The sequence below is a fragment of the Corvus cornix genome, chromosome 18 (assembly GCF_000738735.6).
Source record: "Corvus cornix cornix isolate S_Up_H32 chromosome 18, ASM73873v5, whole genome shotgun sequence".
Taxonomy (NCBI): Eukaryota; Metazoa; Chordata; class Aves; order Passeriformes; family Corvidae; genus Corvus; species Corvus cornix.
This window is the reverse complement of record NC_046347.1, coordinates 4,792,238-4,815,343: the sequence shown is the minus strand read 5'-3', so window position 1 is coordinate 4,815,343 and position 23,106 is coordinate 4,792,238. Positions and strand designations below refer to the sequence as shown.

The 23,106-nt window shown below is 44.9% G+C and overlaps 1 protein-coding gene across 5 annotated transcripts in view; it reads left to right on the top strand.

The window, feature by feature from the left end:
• UNK (unk zinc finger) overlaps positions 1 to 23,106 on the top strand; it is a 45,125-nt gene that overhangs the window by 17,475 nt on the left and 4,544 nt on the right. The window contains exons 2-16 of one of the 5 annotated variants that reach the window (XM_039562306.1): positions 1,078 to 1,287; positions 2,736 to 2,912; positions 3,356 to 3,486; positions 3,616 to 3,751; positions 5,849 to 5,966; positions 6,908 to 6,992; positions 8,774 to 8,916; positions 10,182 to 10,229; positions 11,104 to 11,304; positions 15,484 to 15,552; positions 16,230 to 16,404; positions 17,539 to 17,640; positions 19,146 to 19,334; positions 22,230 to 22,327; positions 22,837 to 23,094. In XM_039562306.1, coding sequence (XP_039418240.1) covers positions 1,078 to 1,287; positions 2,736 to 2,912; positions 3,356 to 3,486; positions 3,616 to 3,751; positions 5,849 to 5,966; positions 6,908 to 6,992; positions 8,774 to 8,916; positions 10,182 to 10,229; positions 11,104 to 11,304; positions 15,484 to 15,552; positions 16,230 to 16,404; positions 17,539 to 17,640; positions 19,146 to 19,334; positions 22,230 to 22,327; positions 22,837 to 23,094 — 2,140 coding nt within the window. Of the gene's footprint in view, positions 1 to 1,077; positions 1,288 to 2,735; positions 2,913 to 3,355; positions 3,487 to 3,615; positions 3,752 to 5,848; positions 5,967 to 6,907; positions 6,993 to 8,773; positions 8,917 to 10,181; positions 10,230 to 11,103; positions 11,305 to 15,483; positions 15,553 to 16,229; positions 16,405 to 17,538; positions 17,641 to 19,145; positions 19,335 to 22,145; positions 22,328 to 22,836; positions 23,095 to 23,106 lie in introns of all 5 variants that reach the window. The other 4 variants (XM_039562304.1, XM_039562308.1, XM_039562305.1 and 1 more) reach the window with 4 other exon arrangements.

The window sequence follows — 23,106 nt, the reverse complement described above, 5'->3', positions numbered from 1 at the left end:
TGTTGCCTCGGAGTACACGCGCAGTTTAAAATGAGTCCGAATCTGCTGTTATATCACCCTGTTGCTTCCAGCAGAATACTCGCATTTTTATTTTGACCTACAAATCTTGGTCCTCACTACTTACACTGACCTCTAAACATAAGAGACCAGAATGCTCTGGGTTTTCTGCCTTTTTCCTGGGTGTGTCTCCAAGACCGAACCTGCTGGGATTCGGGTCTGAGCTGTGGGAGCTGTTTGGATGTTCCCTGTCAATACAGGGCAGCCCGTGGGTTTCAGCAGCGTGGATTTTGTAAGCACCTACACACAGATCACAGTCAGATCATTATGTTGATCTAAACCATTTTGTAATCCTCTACAATCTGGGTTTAGAGACTGTTATTAGTGTCACAAATAAAAGCTTGTGACTTCTTTAGTTCTCAGGATAAAAGAAGCCATGTACTTTAAGGGAATTACATATTAAAATTAAAGCAACATAAACATGTGGGAGTTTGAGGATAGTTATCTCACTTTTCAAGACTGAGCCCTGAATTCATATGATTGCAAGAGAGAAATTGATTAATTTTTATTTCGTAATTGACCATCTACTGACAAAGCAGAGCTAAACCTGGAGGACGAGGCATGAAATAGTCTTTTAAAAATCTTTCTTTCTCAGTAACTTGAAGCTTTAAATGTGGCTCAAAGAAGTGTATTTTATTTGGGGTTTTTTTCTGTTGTTTTTTTTTTTTAAACATATAGGAAGGAAACCCGTTTTTGCCCAGATAGGTCACAGATATAGAAATGGATAGAAAGGTACTTAAGAGTTCTATTTTCTCACAGACTCTTTCCTAAGCTCATGAAAAGCCTCTTCAAAACGATCCCGACAGAAAGTGATTTCAGCTCTCGTTACATTCCTGTGTGTAATGGATATCTTGCCATTACAAACACCAGCAGCTCCCAGCCTCCATCCTGGGAGGGGGAAGCAGGGAGGGTGTGGAAAGACAGCAGACATCTCTGTGATGGACGCAGCTCGGGGCTCTGCAGGGTGACTGGATCTTGCCCCTGCCCAGCATCCCGGTGCTCACGTCCCGGTTCCCACAGGTACCTGAAGGAGTTCCGCACGGAGCAGTGCCCTCTCTTCGTGCAGCACAAGTGCACTCAGCACCGGCCCTACACCTGCTTCCACTGGCACTTTGTCAACCAGCGCCGGCGCAGGTCCATCCGCCGCCGCGACGGGACCTTCAACTACAGCCCTGACATTTACTGCACCAAGTATGACGAGACCACGGGAATCTGCCCAGAAGGAGATGAGTAAGTAGAGGCTGCACCCTGCTTTTCAGGCATTAGGCTTTTGGGATGAGGCCAGGTGATGATTCCAGCCAGTTCTTGTAGAGATGAGGCAAGTCAGCAGTAAAGCAGCTTTGTCACATACGTAACGTGAGACCAGATGTAAAATCTGGAATAGCAGCCTGTGTGCTCCAGGCCTGCTGCAGAGACAATACTGAGGGTGACTTAATGAGAGTTCAGCTCTTGGGAACTCACTGGCTTTGCGAGCCTGGGCATCTTCAGCAAAGCTGAGGTGGGAAAAACAGCTCGGTGACAAATGAGTTCAGAAACACTCTGTTCTCTAAGTCCCTGACTCTCAGCTCTTGCTCACTAGCAGGGTAGCTTAGTTTTTCACAGACTGAAGAAAGATGAGGAACTTCGTCCTCCAGTCTGCCCCCTGAGTTTCTGTCCCAGCTTTTTAACTCATGTAAGTTTATTTTGTCTTTCTGAACTTTTAAGAAGCCAGTAGAGAACTGAGAGGTACCCAGAATAAGGCAGCATGAGGAAGAGTTTGGGTTTTTTGCGTGTTCTCATGACTGCAGTAGGTTAACGGGGGCAAAACCGCAAATCTTTCTGCTGTGCATGTGGCAGACCCCAGCAACTAAGGGGTTAATATAACTTTAGCCACGTGACAGATATGGGATAAATAGTGTAGCCAAACTGTGGTCAAATATGGACAGTGTTTTATAGAGAGATGCTGCAAAAAGATAGAATTCCAGTTCCCTTTTGTGGTGCCAGTATAAACATAGAAAAATGCTATTTATTGGCAAAACTTTCTTGTTTTTTGTTTTTTTCAACTCAATTAAGTAAAGTTTTTGTGACTACAGCAGAATGGAATAGTCCCTCAGGCCTAAGGCTTCAGTTTCAATACTTTTCTTCCTTGTTAGAAGAGATCTGGAAGGAACTGGAAATGGGATGTTTGTGGGCTTTGGCTTCACGAGCACTGGTTGATACCTGGCTCAAACTCAGTGAATGAAAGCCGTTGTCATCTAGGAACCTTTGCTCATTTGTATTTTTAGCTTGATGCTGCAATATCTAAATTTTGTCCATTCCATCTTGTTATATTTCTGTTTTATTTCTCAGTGTAGATCGTTTGGGAAACAAAACACAAGTTAAAATGGTAGTTTTGTAATTCTCTTTTCTTGTCCAGTGTCCTTGCTCTTTACCAGATCCCTGGCAGCCACTTTCCTGGAATAATAAGGTACTGGATTAATAATCCAGTTTTCCTTTAGGGAGGGAAACTCTTGCATCCTTTGTAGTGACAGGTTTGGGGATTCTCTGAAGTGTTGGAAGGCACAGCATAAGAGAAGGGGCAGAGTTAGCAAAGATGGTGTCAACTGCAGCATCTTCTCTCAGCAAAGTGTCTTCTGGTAGTTGAATCCCTCACCTGTGTGACTAAACCTTGTCTGTTCCTCCCCTCCTTCCTTCCTCAGGTGTCCCTTCTTGCATAGAACTACTGGAGACACAGAGAGGAGGTATCACTTGCGCTACTACAAAACTGGAATCTGCATCCATGAGACAGACTCCAAGGGAAACTGCACCAAGAACGGAGTCCACTGCGCCTTTGCTCATGGGCCCCACGACCTGCGCTCGCCCGTGTATGACATCAGGTTAGTAGAGCTTGGGGCTCCTAGGAGAAGGGTAATTTCTGTACCCAAATGAAAAAGGTGAAGATGGAAAAGGTAATTTCCGTACCCAAGTGAAAAGTGAGATGATTGAAGGACGGTACTGCTTCAGCCTGAAATGAGGCGATGGCGAGATATCCCTTCCTAATAAGGCAAATGTAAAAAACCTCCAGGGAGGATTCTCAAAGTGGGGGAAGGGATCACACTTTGGAATCTGATGAAGGGGGTCAAAACAGTGCATCTGGAATTCCCAGGGAATGAAGGCTTTTTTTTTATTGCAGTTGCTGTTCAGCTAAAGATATTCTGACAAAACATGCAGGGCTGAAATGCACCCACTTAGCAAACGCTCCAGTATGTCAGTTTTTATACACATTTATCTGACTCTTCCTCTGCTCAGTCTGTTTGTTCATTTAACTCTGTCCCTGAAGAGAGCTTCAGGCGATGGAGGCTTTACAGAATGGTCAGACAACATCTGAAGGAGGCATTGAGGGTCAGTCTGCAGTCGCTGCCAGCCATGCCATGATAGAGAAAATACTCAGTGAGGAGCCCAGGTGGCAAGGTGAGTGTCACTGAGGGTCTGTGGGGCTGGGAGTTTGGTTTCCATGGAGTGCCTGCTCCTGTCCCAAACTTTTCTGCAGTAAATATGGATTGTGGTCATCTCTCTTGACTCACTGGGGTTTTTTTGCAGATACAACGTATGTGTTGGGAAATTACAAGACAGAGCAGTGTAAGAAACCCCCCCGGCTCTGTCGCCAGGGTTATGCCTGTCCCTACTACCACAATAGCAAAGACAGAAGAAGAAGTCCAAGAAAACACAAATACAGGTACTGTGGTCCTGGATATTGTACTTCCTAGCTGAGTGGTGCAGTGTATTGGAAATCTGGGGTGAAGGAGGCAGGATTTTGACCACTAGATAGTTGGTTTTAGTATATTTCCAAGTCGTGTACTGAGAGATGTTACGGACTATTATTTCTTCTTAGCAGAAAGAGAACAAACTAAACAAGGAGTTTTCCTGTGTATAGTAACCAGTACTCTAATACAGGAATTGTTAAATCGTGTTACAACTCTGATTTTATAGCAAAGAGAACCTGTGTCTTGCTTTCCCTTGCCACATAAACCTCTGCTTTAGAAAGCAGTGCAGGGAAAAGAAAACAAAAGAAAGTTTTAATCCCCATCTAGAAACAAACTCACACAACAGTGTTTTCATGGTAAAGGATTCAGAATGATCAGGCTGCTTGTTGTGTATGCCTGCTGATGGGGATCGTGAGGAGGGACTGTAGCTGGACATGCATTCCTAACCAGCTGCTAAAGGCTCTGCTTTTGAGGCACCGGGGTGTTCTGTCACTCAGCTGTCGCTGGATTTTTCAGCGTGCTGTGTCTCCCTGAACGCATTTCATCCAAATTATAGGCCCTCATTTCCTCCAACACAACAGAGCTTTTGTTGTGGTCTCAGTGGGGCTTTTCCTTAGTTCCTTTTTGAAAAACATAGGAGCTGACCAGAAAGCCAGGAAAGAAAATACCAGGGATGTTCTCGCTTCTCTTCCCCACCCCCAACATTCACAGAAATTTTTGAATTGGCACTGAAATTCTCTATTTAAAAAAATTAAACAGACAGCAATCAAAGGAATGTTAATCTCAACACTTTAAGGAGAAATAGAACCACTAGGTCAGTCTTCAGGCAGCAGCTATGTGCTTTTTGCCCCTCCCTGAGCCCTTTGGGAGGGGAAGAGGTGAAAGCTTCTCTGCTGCTCTCCACTTGCTCCTGTGTTTTCCCCACCCCAGCTGATGTGGCTGTGCTGGTGCTGCTATCTGCTTCCCTCTGCTGTTGTTTGAGGGAATGGTTAAGAGCATAAAGAGCAGGGGAAGTAGGTCACGGCAAAAATTCAGATCTGGGAAAAGGAACTGTTCCTGGCTGGGAGAAAGAAAACGGACTTGCCTTTTCCCCGGTGACCTGACTCAGCCTCTTTTCCACATGGCCACACTATAAACTTGGAAACATACTGCTGTAAGGGTATTATGTGTTTTAGGATTAGCCAATTAACTTCTTAGCTTTCTATGAAGGTGCAGTTCCAAAACAGAAACCAGACCCACCGTCTCTGACACTAATCACATCAGCTGCTAATATTGTAATGCTGGTTCAAGTTGTATTTGGTTTCAAATGGAGAATTAAGCCATGGTTTTTTCATTGGGAAATTGGAAGAAGGCGGAGAAGATGCAATAGCAGCTGGGTGGGGGCTGGGGAAGCAGCAGCCAAGCAGATTGTACAGCTGAGGGTGAGCAGCCAGACCTGCCCCCGTCTGAGGAATTGTAACATCACAGAATGGTTTGGGTTGGAAGGGACCTTAAAGCTCATCTCGTTCCAGCCCCTGCCATGGGCAGGGACACCTTCCACTATCCCAGGGTGCTCCAAGCCCCATCCAGCCTGGCTTTGAACAATTCCAGGGATGGAGCAGCCACAGCTTCTCTGGGCACCCTGTGCCAGGGCCTCGCCACCCTCACAGGGAAGAATTTCTCCCTTGGTATTTAATCTACACCTATTCTCTTTCCATTTAAAGCCATTCCCCCTTGTTCTGGCACTTCAGGCCCTTGTCCAAAGTCCCCCTCCAGCTCTCTTGGAGCCCCTTTAGGCACTGGAAGGGGCTTTAAGGTCTCCCTGGAGCCTTCTCTTCTCCAGGCTGAACACCCCCAGTGCTCCCAGCCTGGCTCCAGAGCAGAGGGGCCCTCAGAGCACCTTTTTGGCTTTCTCTGGACTTGCTCCAGCAGGTCCGTGTCCTTCTGTTGCTGGGGGACCCAGAGCTGGATGCAGTCCTCCAGGAGTGGATCAGAGGGGGAGAATCACCTCCCTCCACCCGCTCAAAGTAATCAAAGCTCAGAGCACGTCTGGGAGTCTGATACATTCCCCTGCTGCCTTATTTCCACAGATCTTCGCCGTGTCCCAGTGTGAAGCACGGGGACGAGTGGGGAGATCCCAGTAAGTGTGAAAATGGAGACTCCTGCCAGTACTGCCACACTCGCACAGAACAGCAGTTCCATCCAGAGGTACAGTAACCTCCTCGCTCCGTTTAGAAAAGCAAAAGCATTCCAGTCCTACAAAGGAAATTACTGTGGCAGGTGGGAGAGGGATGTGGGCTGCTTGTTAGTGTGGTCCTGGGATACAGAGAAGCTGCATGTTGGGAGTAAGCAGCAATTCAGCTGCTTGACAGAATAGACTGTATGGGAGGAGGTAAGAAAAGTGGGGGAAAACTCAAGTGTAGGAGCAGTCTCACGTGTGGGGGTCCTTTGGAAAGCACCATGTGGGTCTGCATGTGAGCAAACAGCATCTGTTTCCTTGACTTAAGAGTTTGTGGTTCATGTTGATAGCACTAAACACCACCAGGCTCTTAGCTGTGAGCATGCCCAGAGCATTCCAATATCCTTACAGAAAGTGTAATTAAGACCTTTTCGTAGTCTGCTTCATGTTACAGTGTTGAAAAGCTTTGTGGGGCCCGTATCTGCACAGTAACCATTGTCACCGCCTGTCAAACTGGGGGGAAAGGGAATAATCCATTTGCTACAGTCCTTGTCAATGGTTTGTTATTTTCCTTGCAAACATGTGGCTGCAACTTTCTGTGCTGTCATCTGTCAGCTGTTCCCTACCTTTTGCCATTTGTAATGTCCATGGAGCTTCCAATGAGACTGAGGGACTTCATGGCAGATGGTGACCTTTGGGTGAGCTGGTGTGTGGTGGGTTGGTCTCTGGGTGAGCTTTAGCTGTCATGGGCATATTTTGGTGTTTCCAGAACTATAGTGGGTTTTCCTTTCTTTGAAGCAAAGCACTGAAATGGTCACCCTGAGCTCTGCTGGCCTTTGCATCTCTTATCTGTGTCCCTACCTTGCTGTCAAGTTTCTTCATAGTACTTCTGTACCTGCTGGTCACTGTTATTTTCTGTTCATTTCTGTTTGGTGGTTTTTTTGTTTCTTTTTTTTTTCCCCATCCTTAGATCTACAAATCCACCAAATGCAATGATATGCAGCAGTCTGGCAGCTGTCCCCGAGGACCCTTCTGTGCCTTTGCACACGTAGAACGTACGTGCACTACTTCTCTCATCTTTCCTGGATATTTGAGCTATGGAAAGCTTCTGCCCAAGAGAGTTTAAATGTAGAGCTGCAAAACTAGAGCTTCTGTGAAGGGTTAACTTTGATTTCTATAGAACAGTGCTGGTGTGGGAGGTGTTGGCAGAGCTGGAGGCAGTAGGTGTCTGTAGGACTCAGCCTTTAGCTCTCTGCTGTCTCTTGAAGGACCTCCCTCTGTTCCCTCTCACCTGCTCAGTTCTCTGGGTGTCAGTTCAGGAGGATGGAAGTGGAGAAAGCTGCTTCTCTTCTGTACATGGATGACCTGTAGCTAAATTGCCAAGTGTTGTATCTTAAAAAGCTGAAGATAAAATTGCTGATTATAGATAATTTATTGATCCATTTAAAAAAATGTTATTTTACTCTTTATGAAGTTTTACTTAGAGTTTAAGTCTTTAGTCAGGTTGGAGAAGAAAATTATGCGGCTCTTTTTTTACTGCTTTATCTCAAATCCTCTTTTCTCAATAGCTCCCTGACTTATAGGGCATTATTTCAATCCTCACTTTAATCAACTAGGAACTAGTGATGCAGTTTTGGTTGTGGAATTTCTACGTGCAGGTAGTCCTAGCATTCATAAATAATGGTTAGTTCCTGTCCTAGGGCTCCTCCTCAGTTGCTGCACTGCAATCTCACTGCTGAATTTGCAACAATTAGAGCAGGTTACTCGCTAGATTTGTTCTGATACTGACTCACTACATGGCCTTGAGAAAATCTCTCTGTTATTTGATTATCGTTTGTAAATGAGGGAATTAGTAATTGCTGCCTTTGACACGGAACTGGGAGAGTAAATTCTCTACAGGTTATGCAGTTCCTTTTATAGGAAGCCTTGTTGACAAGCAAGTAATTATAGCTGGAGCTGTGGGCTGTAATGGCCCAAAACACAGCAGTGCAACTACACAGTGGGATCCAGCAAGCTTTAGGAAATGAAATCTTGATAAAGGAACAATGTTTAGCAAACTTCCTTGGGTATAACATAGTATTTTTGATTAGGGATGCCTTATTCCTAATAAGATTACTACACTTGATATTATGTTACTTAGAGTAACATTCTGTGGCACTTGCACCATTCCAGCTTGGTTATTTCTTGTGCTGTCTTATGGATTTAGTCCTTCCTTAGCAAGGTGAACACTGACAGCCTAATTCAATTAAAATAACAGGAGTCCATTTATTATATCTGCTCTTAACCTGAGTTTTACTGGTTAATAGCAAGAAACCAGCATTTTGAGGATACTGAAATATGGATGTAGTGTCAATTCTATAGTTTTTGTGAAGATGCTGAGTGTTAGATGTAAATCCTACAAATCTAAAGCATCTCTACCTTCCAAACCAGTGCCACTTTTTTTTTGTAATGGTTTGTACTGAGCACAGATGGAAACTTTAACTCGCTCAGCTAATTATAGTGCACCCATCAACTTTGTGCCTAGCAAAGAAGGAAACTCTGCTTAGTTCAAGAGAGCTGAATGAATAACATGCAATTCATCCAGGGAAGATAATTTTGGAGCAGCATTAATGAGCTAAAGAGCAGCACAGTGTGTATGTGATGACAGTAAAAACGTGAGGAATATTAGATAAGCAAATCAGCCAAATAAGGTTTCCCCTTACTTCTATATATAAGTAAGTGCTTGTGGAGTATGTTTTCTCTCAGGAATATCTGGGTGTTCTTGTTCCTAAATGTCTCATGCTCCATGGCAATTGCCCAGCTTTGAGTGGTGTTCCCTGTGCTTTGTCTCCCGCAGAGCCCGCGCTCAGTGAAGATTTACAGCAATCCTCGGCCGTGTCCAGCCCCACCCAGACAGCACCAGTGATGTACATGCCCTCAGCAGCTGGGGACTCTGTTCCAGTCAGCCCTTCCAGCCCACATGCCCCAGACCTTAGCAATGTATGTAGCCCTGTGGAGAAGCCTTGTCCATATTGTGCAAATCTGTGTTTCTCTGAGTCACTGTTCTTTCTCCCAAGAAAAGTATCCAAAAGCCCAGAGGATATGAGATTTTTCTTTTAGTTCTCAACTCCTCACTTTTTAGAGGGATCTGGTTTTTTGGAACATACATTCAGTGGCTTTAGTGTTGTCCTCCCACCTATAAAAATTCCAGGCCTTCCTTTCTGTGCAGGGTTTGTTGATGTACTTTCAGGAAAGTGGAATACATCCGCACATGAAGTCCAACTCCTTCCTGTCTGGAGGTATATATTGGGCTTAGCTTCCAAGACCTGTAGTTAAAGGCTGTGAGCCAACAAACTCTAAAGTACATAACTGCAATTGAGTTTGTTTACATATGTAATCTCAGAGCCTTAGCCTGTGCATATTGTGTATTGCATTATAGGATATCCTTAGTTCCCTCCCTCTTGTACTTCTGGAAATAGCTAAACTCTGGGATATGTTTCAGTAATGCCCCAGACTGTTGGTAGCTAGTTGTCCATACAAGAAAGGAGATGTCTAAATGCTGAACAGATACTCAAAGTCAGATTAGAAACCCATGGAATGCTAGACTGCATTTTTACTTAGCTTTTCTTTTTTGTTTAAGTCTTTCCTGTTTGCACTGCACTTGATAAGGTGTGTAGCCTTTTCAAATTGTTGGCTGAGATTTTGAGAAGGTACAATGACATGAGTTTAACTCGTTTGAAACTGGTCAGACTGAGGTGAACTCATCTAGGACCTCTGCTTTATTTTATTCCCTCTCTTTGAAAAGAGAAGCTGTGTTTGAGCCAACCTAACAGTTCATAGCTGTTCTGAATTGGATTGCAGGTAGAATTCCAAACAGATCTTGAAAAGTCTGGACATAATGTTGTCTCTTACTAAATAACACTCTGGAAAGCAGTAAAAAGCAAAACCCCTCCATCTTATGAAGGTATTGTTTAAATTCTCTGAAAACTGAAGGGCAGTTGAAGATACTTCCTACTTTTAGAATTTAGAATCTTGTCTATCTCAAGCTCTTAAGTCTTTTAAACAGTCTTTCCTAATCCTTGGATATGTGCCAAATGACAACACATGTCTGTCTATGACTTCATCATCCACAGGGCATCTGCATGTAGCTTGCAAACAAATATGGCTTTGCTGGTGATCATTTTACATGATGAATTAATCAGAGAAAAAGGTCCCTGTAGCAGCCAGCCTCACGTGGCCTGTTCTGTTTTGTATTTGTACTGTAGGTGTGGAATAAATCAGGAACTCTGCCAACTAGCCCCACCTCCACCACAGTGAGTAGTTATCTTTGCGACTGTAGGGAAGCGTGGACAGCAGAATGTCTGTATGAAAATAAAATCAAAACATTGTAGGCTGTTCCTTTTTTTTTTTCTCCCCGCTAATGCCAGCCCAGACTGTGCCATGTTTGAATCTGTGATGTCTGAAGCACAGTTGTGCTTGCCAGTGGAGGCAAATAATTTCTTGTCCCAGAGAAATGGGATATTTGTGTTCATCCAGGTGGACACATTCTCTAAAACTCAACTTCCTTTGCTGCTGTCTGTGGCTTCATCTACAGTGCAAAACTAGCCTTGTTGCATGTGATTGTGATCCCTGGTATTAGTCCAAAGAATGGAAGTGTTGGAAATCATTGGGTTTTTTTAATGCAGTTGTTGATACCTGACTTGTGTCTGCATTAAAACTTTGAGATTTCCAACTGGAAAAGCAAAAAATACAGTTTGCATATAGCTCAGATACACCTGATTGTTGTGACTGCCACAGCACCTTTCCAGGTTCCACACCACTGCCCAGAGTCAGACAGGACCCACGGTAGCCTAAGGAAGGAGAAGAGACTTATGGTCATGTTGGGAACCTGATCAGTCACCTCTGAGGCCTCAGAAAGAATAAATGTCCCTAGAGCTGTAGGCTGGGTTTTACAAGACTGCACTCCAAAGCAACAACAATAAAACCATAATTGTGGGACTGTAAAAATCCAGCAGAGCTTTTTCCTGGTTTTTTAATTAGTGTTTACTGGAAGCTTGTATGGTTGTGTTGGCTGTCAGTGTAATCAATCTACAAACGGTGACGTGATTGAGCACTTCCATGGATGCATCTCTTTGAGCGGTTCCTGCTGTCTGGCTGTACTTTCCTGACACTTGTTCCCTGTGTTAGATTCTTTGTAGGAACAGCAGTCTTGGAAGCCCATCTAATATATGTGGGTCTCCTCCCGGTGCCATTGGGAAGCCCCACAGCTTGGAGACCATTGGTTTTCCTCCAGACTCAGTCACAGCAGCTGGCAGCTACAAGAAAGCACCGGGGTTTGAGCGAGAAGATCAGGTGGGGGCCGAGTATTTGAAGAGTTTCAAATGCCAGGTTAGTGGGGAATATTGGTTGGAAGAATTGGGGGGATGAGGAAGAATGAGACATTGCCCAATCTAGCTTGAATGTGGATTTTTTTCTGATGGGAAAGCACTGTTCTCATGAGCAGTTTCTGGATCTCTGCTGTTGCTTTCAGCCTCCCTTCCAGCCTCTGTCATTTCACATCTGGTCTTGTCTCCCTTGCTGCCATCACACACCCAGTTTGTAGAAGTCAAGCTGCTGCTTGTTTTCCTAACCCCTCACAGCTTCTGTCTTGTGTTGACTCTGGGAAGCTTCCCACATCACTTCTGGCTCTTTCTTTTTCCATGTTTAGGTCCTTGCCAAGAGTTGCTGTGTCTTTTGCTGTATTGTCTCATGGAAACTCATCCTTCTTTCTGTCTTGCCACTCCAAACTCTTACCTTGATCTCCATGACTTGGTTTGTCCTCCGTTCACCATTCCTCTGGTGTATTAAAAATGTCTTGTTAGTTGTCTCTTGCTTCTGTGGCTGTATCATTCTGATCCTTAACTCTCTCCCGTGGCTTCTGTATTAAATTAGAATTCCTCATTCTTATTTGAAGAACCCTCTGAATATTACCCAACCCACATCTCTTAATGACATTCCCTCTTATCCCTTTTGGATATCTCAAGTCTTGCCTCGCTGCTTTCTCAGTCTTTTTCTTGGTGTCGTGCCTTATTAGTGCTGTTCCCTAGGCCTGGAACAGTCTCTTCCATCTCTTGCCACACATGGGCTTTTCCACAGTCAGCTTCTTACTGTGAATTTCCTTTCTTGATGTTACAATTAATGGTTTCTCTGCACCATCCCTTCTAACCTGAGCCCAACTCAGAGCTTGGGTTTTTATTTCACTTTTTATTTCTAATTTATTTGTAATTGTGTCTTGATTTAGGGGGAGGGGAATAGCTACTTCTATGAGGAAGTGCCTGCAAAAATACCTCCTACAAGTTCTTTTGGAAAAAAGTATAAAAAGGGATAAGAATACCAGGTCTGTGTTGCCTGAGAAAAGAGAGGACAAGAAGCACTGCTTTCAGCCTGGCTATGTTTTAACTCTGGTCTGTGACATTAAAAAAGTCAGTCTTAATGAGCCTGTACTGCTGTGAGAAAACTGTAGAAATATCCTGTCCAGACAAGGTCTTGCATAAAGTAGTTGAATTCAGAAGCAGACTCCACGGGTTTTGTTTTATTTATTTTTATGGCCTTGGGAAAATATGGCCAAGCTTTGCAGTAGGGCCAGTCTTGAGCACTGTTTAGTCTAATTAAAATGATGCAGTGTCAAATCCAGATTAAGCTATATGCATGTGTGCTCTCTTATCAATGCTCCCTTTGTTTGGCTTAAGGGGGATGTGCCTTAGGAAACTGCAAATTGATGCAACACGTCTTTGGGGGTAAAGAGCAGAGCATGCTGTGATCCTGGCACTTCTTGCAGGCACAGCAGCTTGTAACAGTTGTTTAGAAACAAAAGGAAAAACATGTCCTCATTCTCTGTGGCCTCTGCTGCAAAGGAGGAGTGAACCCAGAGCTGAAGGACTGAGAGAACCCCTGTCTGCTGCCAGCAGAGGCAGGGTGCCAGGGAGGCCCTGCTTTGGAGAAAACGGGCAGCAAGCCTAAGCCAAGGAGAAAGGGGATGGAGCATGAATAGGGCTTCTAAAAGGAAGGCCAGATGATGAGCATTTGTATCCAAAGTCAGATCTGTGCTACAAAGATACTGTATTCACGTAGCTGCTTAATTATGTGGCTTTAATTAAGCAAAACCTGTGTTAAGTAGGAATAAATAGCTATTAAGATATAGACAGAAGTAATCACAGTTGCCTTATGCTAGGCTTCTACAGACAAAATTAGGTGTCTCCTAAGTGTCCTGATTTAATTTTACTTTAATCTATAATTACTTACGTGAAAAATTCTTCTGTAATTCACTTCTGTAAATCCCTGGCTGCAGTGGGCACCAGAGATTCTCATATACCCTGTAAATTAGACCAATAATGAAGCATTTAACTTTGTCAACTCCTGTATGAAAACATCAGAGGAGAAACTCTGGCTCAGCTCTGCAACAGGCTTGTCATTTTTCCCCTGTAGAATTGGTACAAATAGTTTCTATCTTAGTAGAATGAAAAATGCACCTTCTGTCTCAATAGATTCCACATAGTTTGTGGTAAGGCTGAGCCAGCAGTTAAAGCTAAAAATACTTTTCCCCAGTCCCAAAAGATTTAGCAAGCTGGAAAAATGCTGGCTGCACTGGAAGGACTTGAATGCCACGACCAGGAGGTGTTCCCAAGTCTTGACACACAGCACAGTAGGTTTCTTCCATGCTGGTCAGAAAACATTTAGTTTCACTCATAATTTATGTCCCTTGTTCTCTTCCTTGACTGCAGCAGAGCGAGCTGGAGAATTTCAGCCTGTCATTTGTATGTCTGTCTCGATGTGTGCCCTTTCTAATGTTATTCAGAGCTAAAGGAGACTGGCTTAGTGGTGACATTTGGTTTGCTCTATTTTTCCCTTGTGTTGTGTGAATTCTGGGCAGTGGGAATTGGGGCTAACTTGGAAATATGTTCACTTTTCTCCTCCTTAAAGAAAAAATGCACTTCCAGTAAGACTTAACTGCAGCAGAGCCAGCTCCCCGTGTTGGAAGGAAGCCTCTCAGTGGGGGCACGGCTGCGTGTGTGCCCTCCCCTCAGCTGCTGACGTGTGAGATAGCACATTTTGTGTTCAGCTGAGTGTCAAACGGGGCAGGGCTGGGCTGGGTGATGCAGCAGGAGCGTTATCAGACGCACACAGAGGCACTCACAGAACGCAGCTCTCACACACACAGGGGAATGAGCCCGCCGTGGGCTCCAGTGTTGTGCACGTGTTCAGGGAAGTGGGAGAGAGTGATCCTCACTGCAGAAGGATCTTTGTGTCCATCTCCCAACTGCCTGTCTGCCAGGCTTTGACCTCTTCATCTGCCCATGTGCATCGAGCTGAGCAGAGAAAATGATTTAATGAAGTAAAACCAAGGGAGGAATTCTTCCACTGCTCTTTTGCCTGTCTGGTTACGTCACCCCTCTGCAGCAGTCATTTGTCTTTGCCATGAGACTGGTCAGGCCAAGAAGTCAAGGGGCATCACTTCAGCTCAGGGTGGTGCCTTGCGTGCTGCTGTTGTACATCGTGCCTCAGTCTCCTGCAGGGCTGGTGCCTGCCTGGATTTGGGATGAAAATCGAGCGCACTTCATGGCTGGAATATGTCTGTTTTTCACACTGGGGGGATTGGAGAGTGAGAAAACAAGCAGGGCTGACTCCCAGCACTTTTTTGCTGCCTCTCTGTGCCCAGAGGGTGGGATTGATCTCCCTGTGCCGTGTCACAGCACGGGAGGAAGGGGACAAGGCCTGCAGACAGACTGTTACCCACTGACAGGCTCCTGAGGCCACTTCCCAGCTGAACCCCAGCAGAACTGACTGATGTTGCAAGGCAAGAGAGTTGATATCCATTAAGGATATAATGCTGAAAGGACCTTAAGCTGAATTTTTAGCCTGGATAGTGGGATTCTAAAAGTGTATTGGCATTCATGCAGTTTTGCAATTCCAGACAGCCTTGGCCACACTTATGTTTTCTACCTTTGAGCTCTTATGTTCATGGAAGAGGGGAGGATATTTTTATAAAGGTAGTTTTGATGATGTTGCTTTGAAAATTGGTTACTTATTACTGTGTTTTACTTTGCAGTCGTAGATGGGAGCTGGAAAAGTTTGAGGGAAAACATAACCTACATACTTCTATTTTCCCCAAACCAAAAAATATTTACATAATTTAACAATGCAGTGTGCCTCCCACCATTTCTGGCCCTTTCTGGGTGTTAAATGCTAGTAGGGCTGATGAGTTAGTTATAGCAAGGCAAAATAATTTGGTTTTGATCTTGATTCTTAGGATGTGCTAACAGGGGTCTTACAGCAACATTAAAGGCAAATGTCATTGTGACGAGTCTTTGCATAACTCTAGGGGTGATGTCTTGGTATACAGAAAATAAATTACTTGGGATGTTTTCAGTTTGCTGAGCTTTCCCTCTCTCCAAATTCTCCAGTGCCTTGAGCAGCCCAAGAGAGGAGTGGACTGTGTTTCCCATGGCCTCTCCAAAGCCAGCAGCCAGCCATTTTTAATTTTGCTAAATAATCCCTCTGCTTATCTTTTGTTTTGTTTCTTTACTGCAGCAAGCAAAAATGAAGTCCCACTCCCTGGAACACAGGAGCCAGGAGCAACCTTTGTTACAGCCCAAACAGGTACGGAACGGCTGGCAGGGCTCTGAACCCAGCTCAGGGCTTCCAGCCCCACAGAGAGATCTGTGGATCCAGACAGCTCTGCAGGGAGTAAATAACAGTCCAGACACCATTAGGGATGCTCAGCTGGAGGGATTACTTTATGAAGATGGGATGATTTGCTGGAGGTGTTATTTGTGAGTAGTTAGACCTGAGTGAATTCAGGGTAGTTCATGCGCTGAACTGTGCTGGAGAGAGTCTTCAAATTACAGAAAATTGAGCTGGAATGGATCTCTGGAGTCATCTAAGTTCAAGGATTTGGCAAAGAGAATTTAATATCAGGTTCTAAGTCGTGTGCTGAACTAAGTCTGAGTGAGTGATTGTGTGGCCCATGGCTGTGATTGCATGCAACCTGTGGGTCACGGGAGTTAATTCTGGGGCAGCCTGAAAGATGTTTAGAATACTGGGGACGGGGGGGGGGGGAGGACATGGAATGGAGAACAGTCGACAGAAATTAAAGAAAAGCTGTTAATCTCTCCCCACCCCCAGCCCAGTGGAAGCAGTAGCCATCTGTCAGGTTGGAAGCAGGCAGGAACAGGTTTGCTGCTGGCATTTGGCTCGTTCCTGCACGTTTCTGACGGGGTTGTTCTATAAAGATGTTTTGTTTCCTACCTCTTTCCCTTTTCCCACTCTTGTTTCAGGACATCCTGGGCATTCTCCCTGTGGGGAGCCCACTGACATCCAGCATCTCCTCTAGTATCACCTCCAGTCTGGCTGCAACCCCCCCGAGCCCCGCCGGCACCAGCAGCATTCCAGGCATGAATGCCAATGCCCTTCCCTTCTACCCAACCAGTGACACCGTTGAGTCTGTCATAGGTAACTTTGCCTTTTTCACTTATGAAAATAGGGCTTCCTCAGCCATGGATCACCAGATGTGAGACTTGGAATAACGTGGGTGTTCCAGTGACCTCCAGTTTTCCGTGTCTGTCAGTGCTGGCAGATTCCTGAAGCTTGTTCTGTGACTGTGGCACATCTGATGTTTCCTGCAGGTCATTTTGGATGAAATTCACCCACGGGACCAACTGAAGGCCTCAGAGCCATTCACTCAGAATGTCACATGGCATAAAAGGGCCTTAGTTTTAGCTTTGTCAAAGTGACAAAGAGGTCTTGGACTAGGCAGGAAATCACAGGGGCATTTTCCACAGTTACTACCCCTTAGTTCTAAATGACAATTTTATAGCCAGAGCTACCACCAGGTAGATTGTAAGGACTTTGCCCTTTGTAGAGTGTAGGACAGAGGCTGTAAGAGAAAGGAAAACAGGAGAGTCCAGAGAGTGAAGTCACTCTTAGATAGGCACAGGCTTTTTGGTCACCTGTTTTTCTTCTTCCTTTTTTTTCTTTTTTTCCTTTTTTTAATTAAATGTAACATTTCTGAGGTGATCTCACTAATTTGTTAAAAATAATAATAGAAATGAGTGGGCATGTGTGGGATGGAATTATATTGATCATCATTAGTGATGAGGCATGTTCAAATAGATGTAACAGATTCAGGCATTAATAAGCTTTATTTTACCCTATATGTGAACCTCAGAGATGTTTTTCAAGTGTTCCCTTCTCCTTGTATTTCTTTTCCAAGTGGCTCTTCAGGAAAGCAGGGACAAAGCACAAACCAGACCCAGACATGCCGTAAGCCAGTGTTCCTGTGTCTAAGGGACAGACTTAAAAGAGCAGTTTGGGGAAGACTTGTGGGATCTGCTGTTAATTCATCAGATTTTTGTTTCCATGAACCATTTGGGAATACTTTGAGACAGAAGGAGACAGGTCAGGTTAAAGAACCTGAACTGAAAAGCTGCCCATGACACTTCTGCCAAACCATCTGAGAACAGGATGGAGAGTAGGGCCCTGAGAGGTAGAGAGCACAGGCTCCTCTGCATGTAGGCTCTTTGGGCCATCCTATCTCTTGAAGTTGTTGGTCCTTTATAACATAATTGGTACCTCTGTGTCTGGCAGAGTCTGCCTTGGATGACCTGGACCTGAATGAATTCGGAGTGGCTGCCCTGGAGAAGACATTTGACAGCAGCACAGTGCCCCACACGAGTGGCATCATGATAGGTACATGAAAGCAACAGAGCTTTCTTTATCTTCTGCCAAGCAGTGTTGCCCAGTCACCTCAGTGGAGCCAGCCCAACCGAGCTCTAAAACCAGTCCCAAAATAGCATTGGTTAAAACAGCAATTACAACGAACTCTGGCAACCCCTGAGCATCTTTGAAGTGAGAGCTTGCCCTTACTGACTAGCAGAGCTGAGTTATTGCCATTGGGCCCAGGTGTCTTGGGGATGTTTCTTGAGACTGAATGGGTCTTGCCTGATTTTTTTTCTTTTTTTTTTTTTTTCTCTTTTTTTTCTTTTTTTTTCCTTTTTTTTTTCTTTTTTTTTGAGTGTGTAAGTAGACTCCAGAAGGCATCTGATGCATTTCAAATCAGGCCAAAGTATAACAATTCGCATCTTAAGCAGAAAACTCTCCCTAGCTGTAACAGGAAACTCACTGACCTGGTAATGCCATCCATCTGTCAGAGTGTCATCATGGTCTGCTGATTTGGTTCCTGTAATGTCTGTCTCATTTTGATACATGGAGGTAGGCTAAGGCCTCTTCTACCTGTCTCTGATGGGTGTCCAGGGAAAAAAAGAAATGTCTTGTAACTTTTTTGGAAGTGGTTGTAGTTTCTGGCTACCTTTGCTGTGTAAAGCAGGTGTTTGAACAGGAGCTAACTCTGGTTGTCTGAAGGTTTCCAAGGGAACTGCACTGCCTGGAGCTGTATCGAGGTAGGAAGGGACCTGTGGAAAGAATATCACTTCCACTTCCCTGCCAAAGATTAGAGCCTGCTGGAGGTTTACTGTCCCTGTCTGCTGCCAGCCCTGCTGCTGCTGCTCCCCACCTGCCGTGCCTTAGGGATCCTGCCCTTCTCCCTCTCTTCACATCAGGCCTGGGTGTTACCTGGTGACCTTCTAAGGGGGGAGATAGATGAGGAGAGAGCGGGGCTGAGATCTCCCTAAATCTGTGAGTGGCAGGCAGGACAACCTCTGGTGTAAGGGAAGTTGATGTCTTTTGTGGTTAGGCTTTTGTTTATTTGGGGTTTTTTATTACTGGTAGATCCAGGCACTCAGGTATCTGTAACTAGTCACTGGTTTTTAGTGGTTGAGATCATGAGCTCACCCAGCATGACAGTCTTCTCGCTACAGGTTGTTTGGAAGTATTAAAGGCAGAGGCACATGTTTTAGAAGTGAATTTTTCATGACAAAGTATTTCACCAGATACCAAATTCATCTTCTCTAGGCTGACAGGGACCGAGCTCTGCTCAGAAAACCTTTTGTTCCTTTGGCCACTCAAAGAGCAATCCACTGAACTGTGGAGGGCCTTAACCTATGTGGGTCATGGGATGGCAGCTTCAGTGCTCCTCTTAAAGGCTGAGAGGGGAATGAAACCTCAGGAGAAGTGGAGGGAATCCCGAGGGGCTCAGGGAGGAGAAAGGGAACCTAACACCTCCTGCTCTGAACTCCTGCCTGTGCCCACGCCTCGTGGTCATACATAGCCATCCTCTCTGTGTGTTCTTTGTCCAGGTGGGAGTTTGCTGCAAAGTTCTGCTCCTGTAAATATCCCCGGGTCCCTTGGAAGCTCTGCCTCCTTTCACTCCGCCTCTCCTTCTCCACCGGTCAGCCTCTCATCGCATTTCCTCCATCAGCCCCAGGGACACTTAAGCCAGTCAGAAAACACGTTCCTGGGGACATCAGCTTCTCATGGATCATTAGGTAAATGCATGGTGTGTGTGTGTCCCATGTACATGCCTGTCTGTGCCATGTAAGTATTTTCTTTTAAGTTGGCTTTAATTTCAATGTGTTGTTTCACTGCTGCCATGGATCTCTTCTTCCCATGAGAACAGCAACGGGACTAGAAGCTGCTTTACCAAAGTCAGCTAATACCTCATGAACAAGGGAGCAATTCCCTCTACTTCCCATGTTTCTAGGCTGGGGAAAAAGGGCAGATAGGTTAATTGCCTTGCTCTGATGATGCCTTTCAGGAAAAAGAGCACTGCCTTTTCCAGCCAGCAGTGCTTTGCTGAGACTTCATATAAAACTCAGAGCTGGGTCCTCATCTTGGCTGAGTTTAGGTAGGGATTGCAGTTTGCCCTTGTGACTGCTTGTGGGTCAGATTAGCTTCTGGGACCTCTAGAGCAGGCCTGGGCCATCAGAACTTTTTCTCCTGTTTGACACTCTGCCAGTTTTGCAGTGTGGACTTTATACAAAGTCAGTGTTTCAGTTTTGTCTCCCTCGCTCCTTCCCCTCCTTGAGGGTCTCTTTCATGTATGAGGGAGTGAAGGAAGAGAAATTGCTTTGGAGTTTCAGCTGTATCAGGAAGAAGAGGAGATTTAGCAGACAAATCTATTTTATTATCAAGACACAGGATTACCTTGAGAAATAAAGCTGTTTGGCCTCCAGGCTACAGTGACACCAGTTCTGCTCATTTCTGTTAGTAACAGTAAATATTCATTCTCTCTATTGATGCTAGACATAAATGCCTCTTCAAATCTGAGATACACTTTAATCTTTAAAATTCAGCTTAACCTAATAAAATGATTACATGCTTGTGTAAGCTGTTTCTGCATGCACTTATCTGTGTAACTGCATCCCTTGTTTGCACAGCCCAAGCCCATGATTCCATGCTTGCCATTGCTGCTTGTTTGGCTTTAACAGCTTTTACAATTACTGTAATAAGAGGCATCAGAGGCCATCTCTGCTCTTAATTAGGTTGAGGCTGGCTGTTTGCCCCAGTTTTTGTAAGAAAAGGAAAAATTGCTGTTTCAGAAGAAATGAGTTATATTTATCTTGACTATGTATTTATACAAATAAAAAGCCAAAAATTGCAGGAAATTCATAAATGCATTTAAATAATTTATTTATAAGGAAAAAAAAAAGATATTTTCCATAAATACAACAAATCCTTTGCTGGGGTTTTGAGAAGATATTTGAATAGTTTCTTAGCAGTTGGCAATCATCTGCTCCATGTAACTTGGTGAATGCACGTAACATGTCAAGTGTGTAGTTATCACTGATTTGTATTGAAATTGAGTTAAAAATGCCTAGTTCTGGGCTGGTTTCCACTGTGCTAGGTGCAAAATGTGCAGAGAAGGCATTCCTGACCAAAGGGGCTTGATACTTCCAATGTGAAATGAGAGCAGCAGGTGGAAAGAGGGGGTTAAAACAAATTACAGGAAGAGCTTGGTCAGCTTTGTGGCAGAATTTGTGGCTTGCCAGCATCCTGCTTAATGCTGGATTCCCATTCAAGAAAACTGAAGTTTAAAAAACAAAATGTGAGTTGGGATTCCATTAAAACTTCTTGCTTTCAACTGAGCACCCTTCAGAGCAGCTGAGATGGATCTGTGGTAAGTGGCCTGAGCCAGCAAAGATCCCTTGCTGCTCTGCTGAGTCAGTTGTTAATGTGCCTAAGCCCCTGGTGAAGACAAGTTACTATTTTTCAGCTGTGTATTTTGTAACTATTTGTGTCTTGGCTACAAGACAAATAATGGGAACTCAGTGGTGCTGGGGTAGACCTTAGTGAGAGGCTGTTGACTCCAGGGCTCACTTGCAGGCGCAGCTTAGCTGCTTGTGAGATCAGAATTATCAGTTGCAACTCGATTTAGGAGTGTTCCCAGCCAGTGGGCATGAAAATGACTCCCACATCAAACTGGAGCAAACTGTTTGGGTAAGAGTCCACACTCTGTCTCAATATTACCTTTTCCTACTAGTTTTCCCCTGAATGCAAAGTGAATTTTAAGTGAAAGCATTTTTGTTATTGAAAGAGTGCAAACATTGGACTCTGTGGAAAAATAGCCAGTTTTGTCTACAACTGATACTCTACTTCTTTGTCTCCTAAACCTTGAATTTCTTCCTGAAAAGAGAGTTTATTTGAACAAACTAAAATAGGGAAGTGGCTAATTAGTCTTCTGTGGTGCTGCTCACTAGCTCAGTGCTAGAACTCTGCAGAGGGTGAAGCAGATACAGATACTATTGTCTCTACTTGTTTATAAACAGGATTTTCCAGTTCTGTTCCTTGTGTATGGAAACAGTAATGACTTGGAGCATTTTTTGTGTCACTGTTTGGAAGTGAGGCTCCTTTTCTAAGCCCCACATTGAGGAGACAAAAGCAGAAGTTTCTCAGGGTGTACTGTGGGACGAAGCACCACCTGGGCTCTGTGAACCAACTCTGGTGGCTGTGCTGCATGGAAAAGTGGGGAGGTAGAAGCAGGTCAGGGGTTCTCCTGAAAGAAGGGGGATTTAAGCTGATGGTCAGCTCTGCTGTAAAAGTGGTGCTTCTAAAAACAGCCTGATTCAAGAGTTCCTGGGTCCTCCCTGCATCACAAAAGATGAGGCCTAATGGTGTGAAATTTCCCTATAAAGTCCCTCTATGATGGACTCCAGGGTCATGGGGATGAAACTGATTCTTGAGATGAACTTTTTATCCTGTTTACACGTTTTTGAATCCTGGATTTCACAGGGTTAGGGAGGAAATGGGGAAATTGCCAGCACCTGTGACATAACCCTCTCTATTTCCCTGTGAAACAGGTTTAAATGGGATGAACAGCAGCATATGGGAACACTTTGCTTCGGGGAGTTTTTCGCCCAGTACCTCACCTGCATTTCTGTCAGGTCCAGGTGCTGCAGAGCTGGCACGGCTACGACAAGAACTGGATGAAGCCAACGGCACAATAAAGCAGTGGGAAGAGTCTTGGAAACAAGCCAAGCAGGTACTTGGGCAAATCCTGGGATTAGGGAGTGTAAAGGAGTAGGGGGTGTCAGCCTTTCAACAGGCTCCTGGACATGGAGGTGAGGGACAGAACTGTAGGTTTTACAGATTCTCAGCATTCTTTCTTCCCCCTTGGAAATCACCAAATCAGTGGGCCTGGTGTGTTCAGGTGCTGGAAGTTCAAGGCCAGGTGTTGTGAAGTGTTTGACAGTCTCTCAGAGCTGCCAGCTGACTTTGATCCATGATAATTTGTCAGTATGCGAAGTTCATCCCCTGAACAGTGTGAGCCAGAAGTGTAGAACCACAGCCCAAGCAGATGGGATATCTGGAATGAGCAGTGCCTTGAAGCAAGGCTCCAAACGTGTTTCAGAATTTGGGAACAGAATTTGGGCAGATTGGTCAGAACTGGCGTGAGGAGTGTATGGAAATTGATAACTTTTCTGGGTTTCTCTTTGGAGACAGACCAAGTTTTCAGACTGCTTCTTTTACCCTCTTTGTCGGAACTTGCAGGCTTGTGATGCTTGGAAAAAGGAGGCAGAGGAAGCAAATGATCGCGCCAACACAGCTAACATGGAATGTGAACTGGCCCGGGAGCAGAGGGAGGCCTTGGAGCTGCAAGTGAAGAAACTGCAGGAGGAGCTGGAGAGGATCCACACCGGCCAGGACCCGCAGTTCCTGCGCTCCTTCTCTGACCTGGAGACGCTCTCGCTCTCGTCGCTCTACACCCTGCAGAAACAGCTGCGGGCCAACCTGGAGAAAGTGGACAAGGTGAGTGCCAGC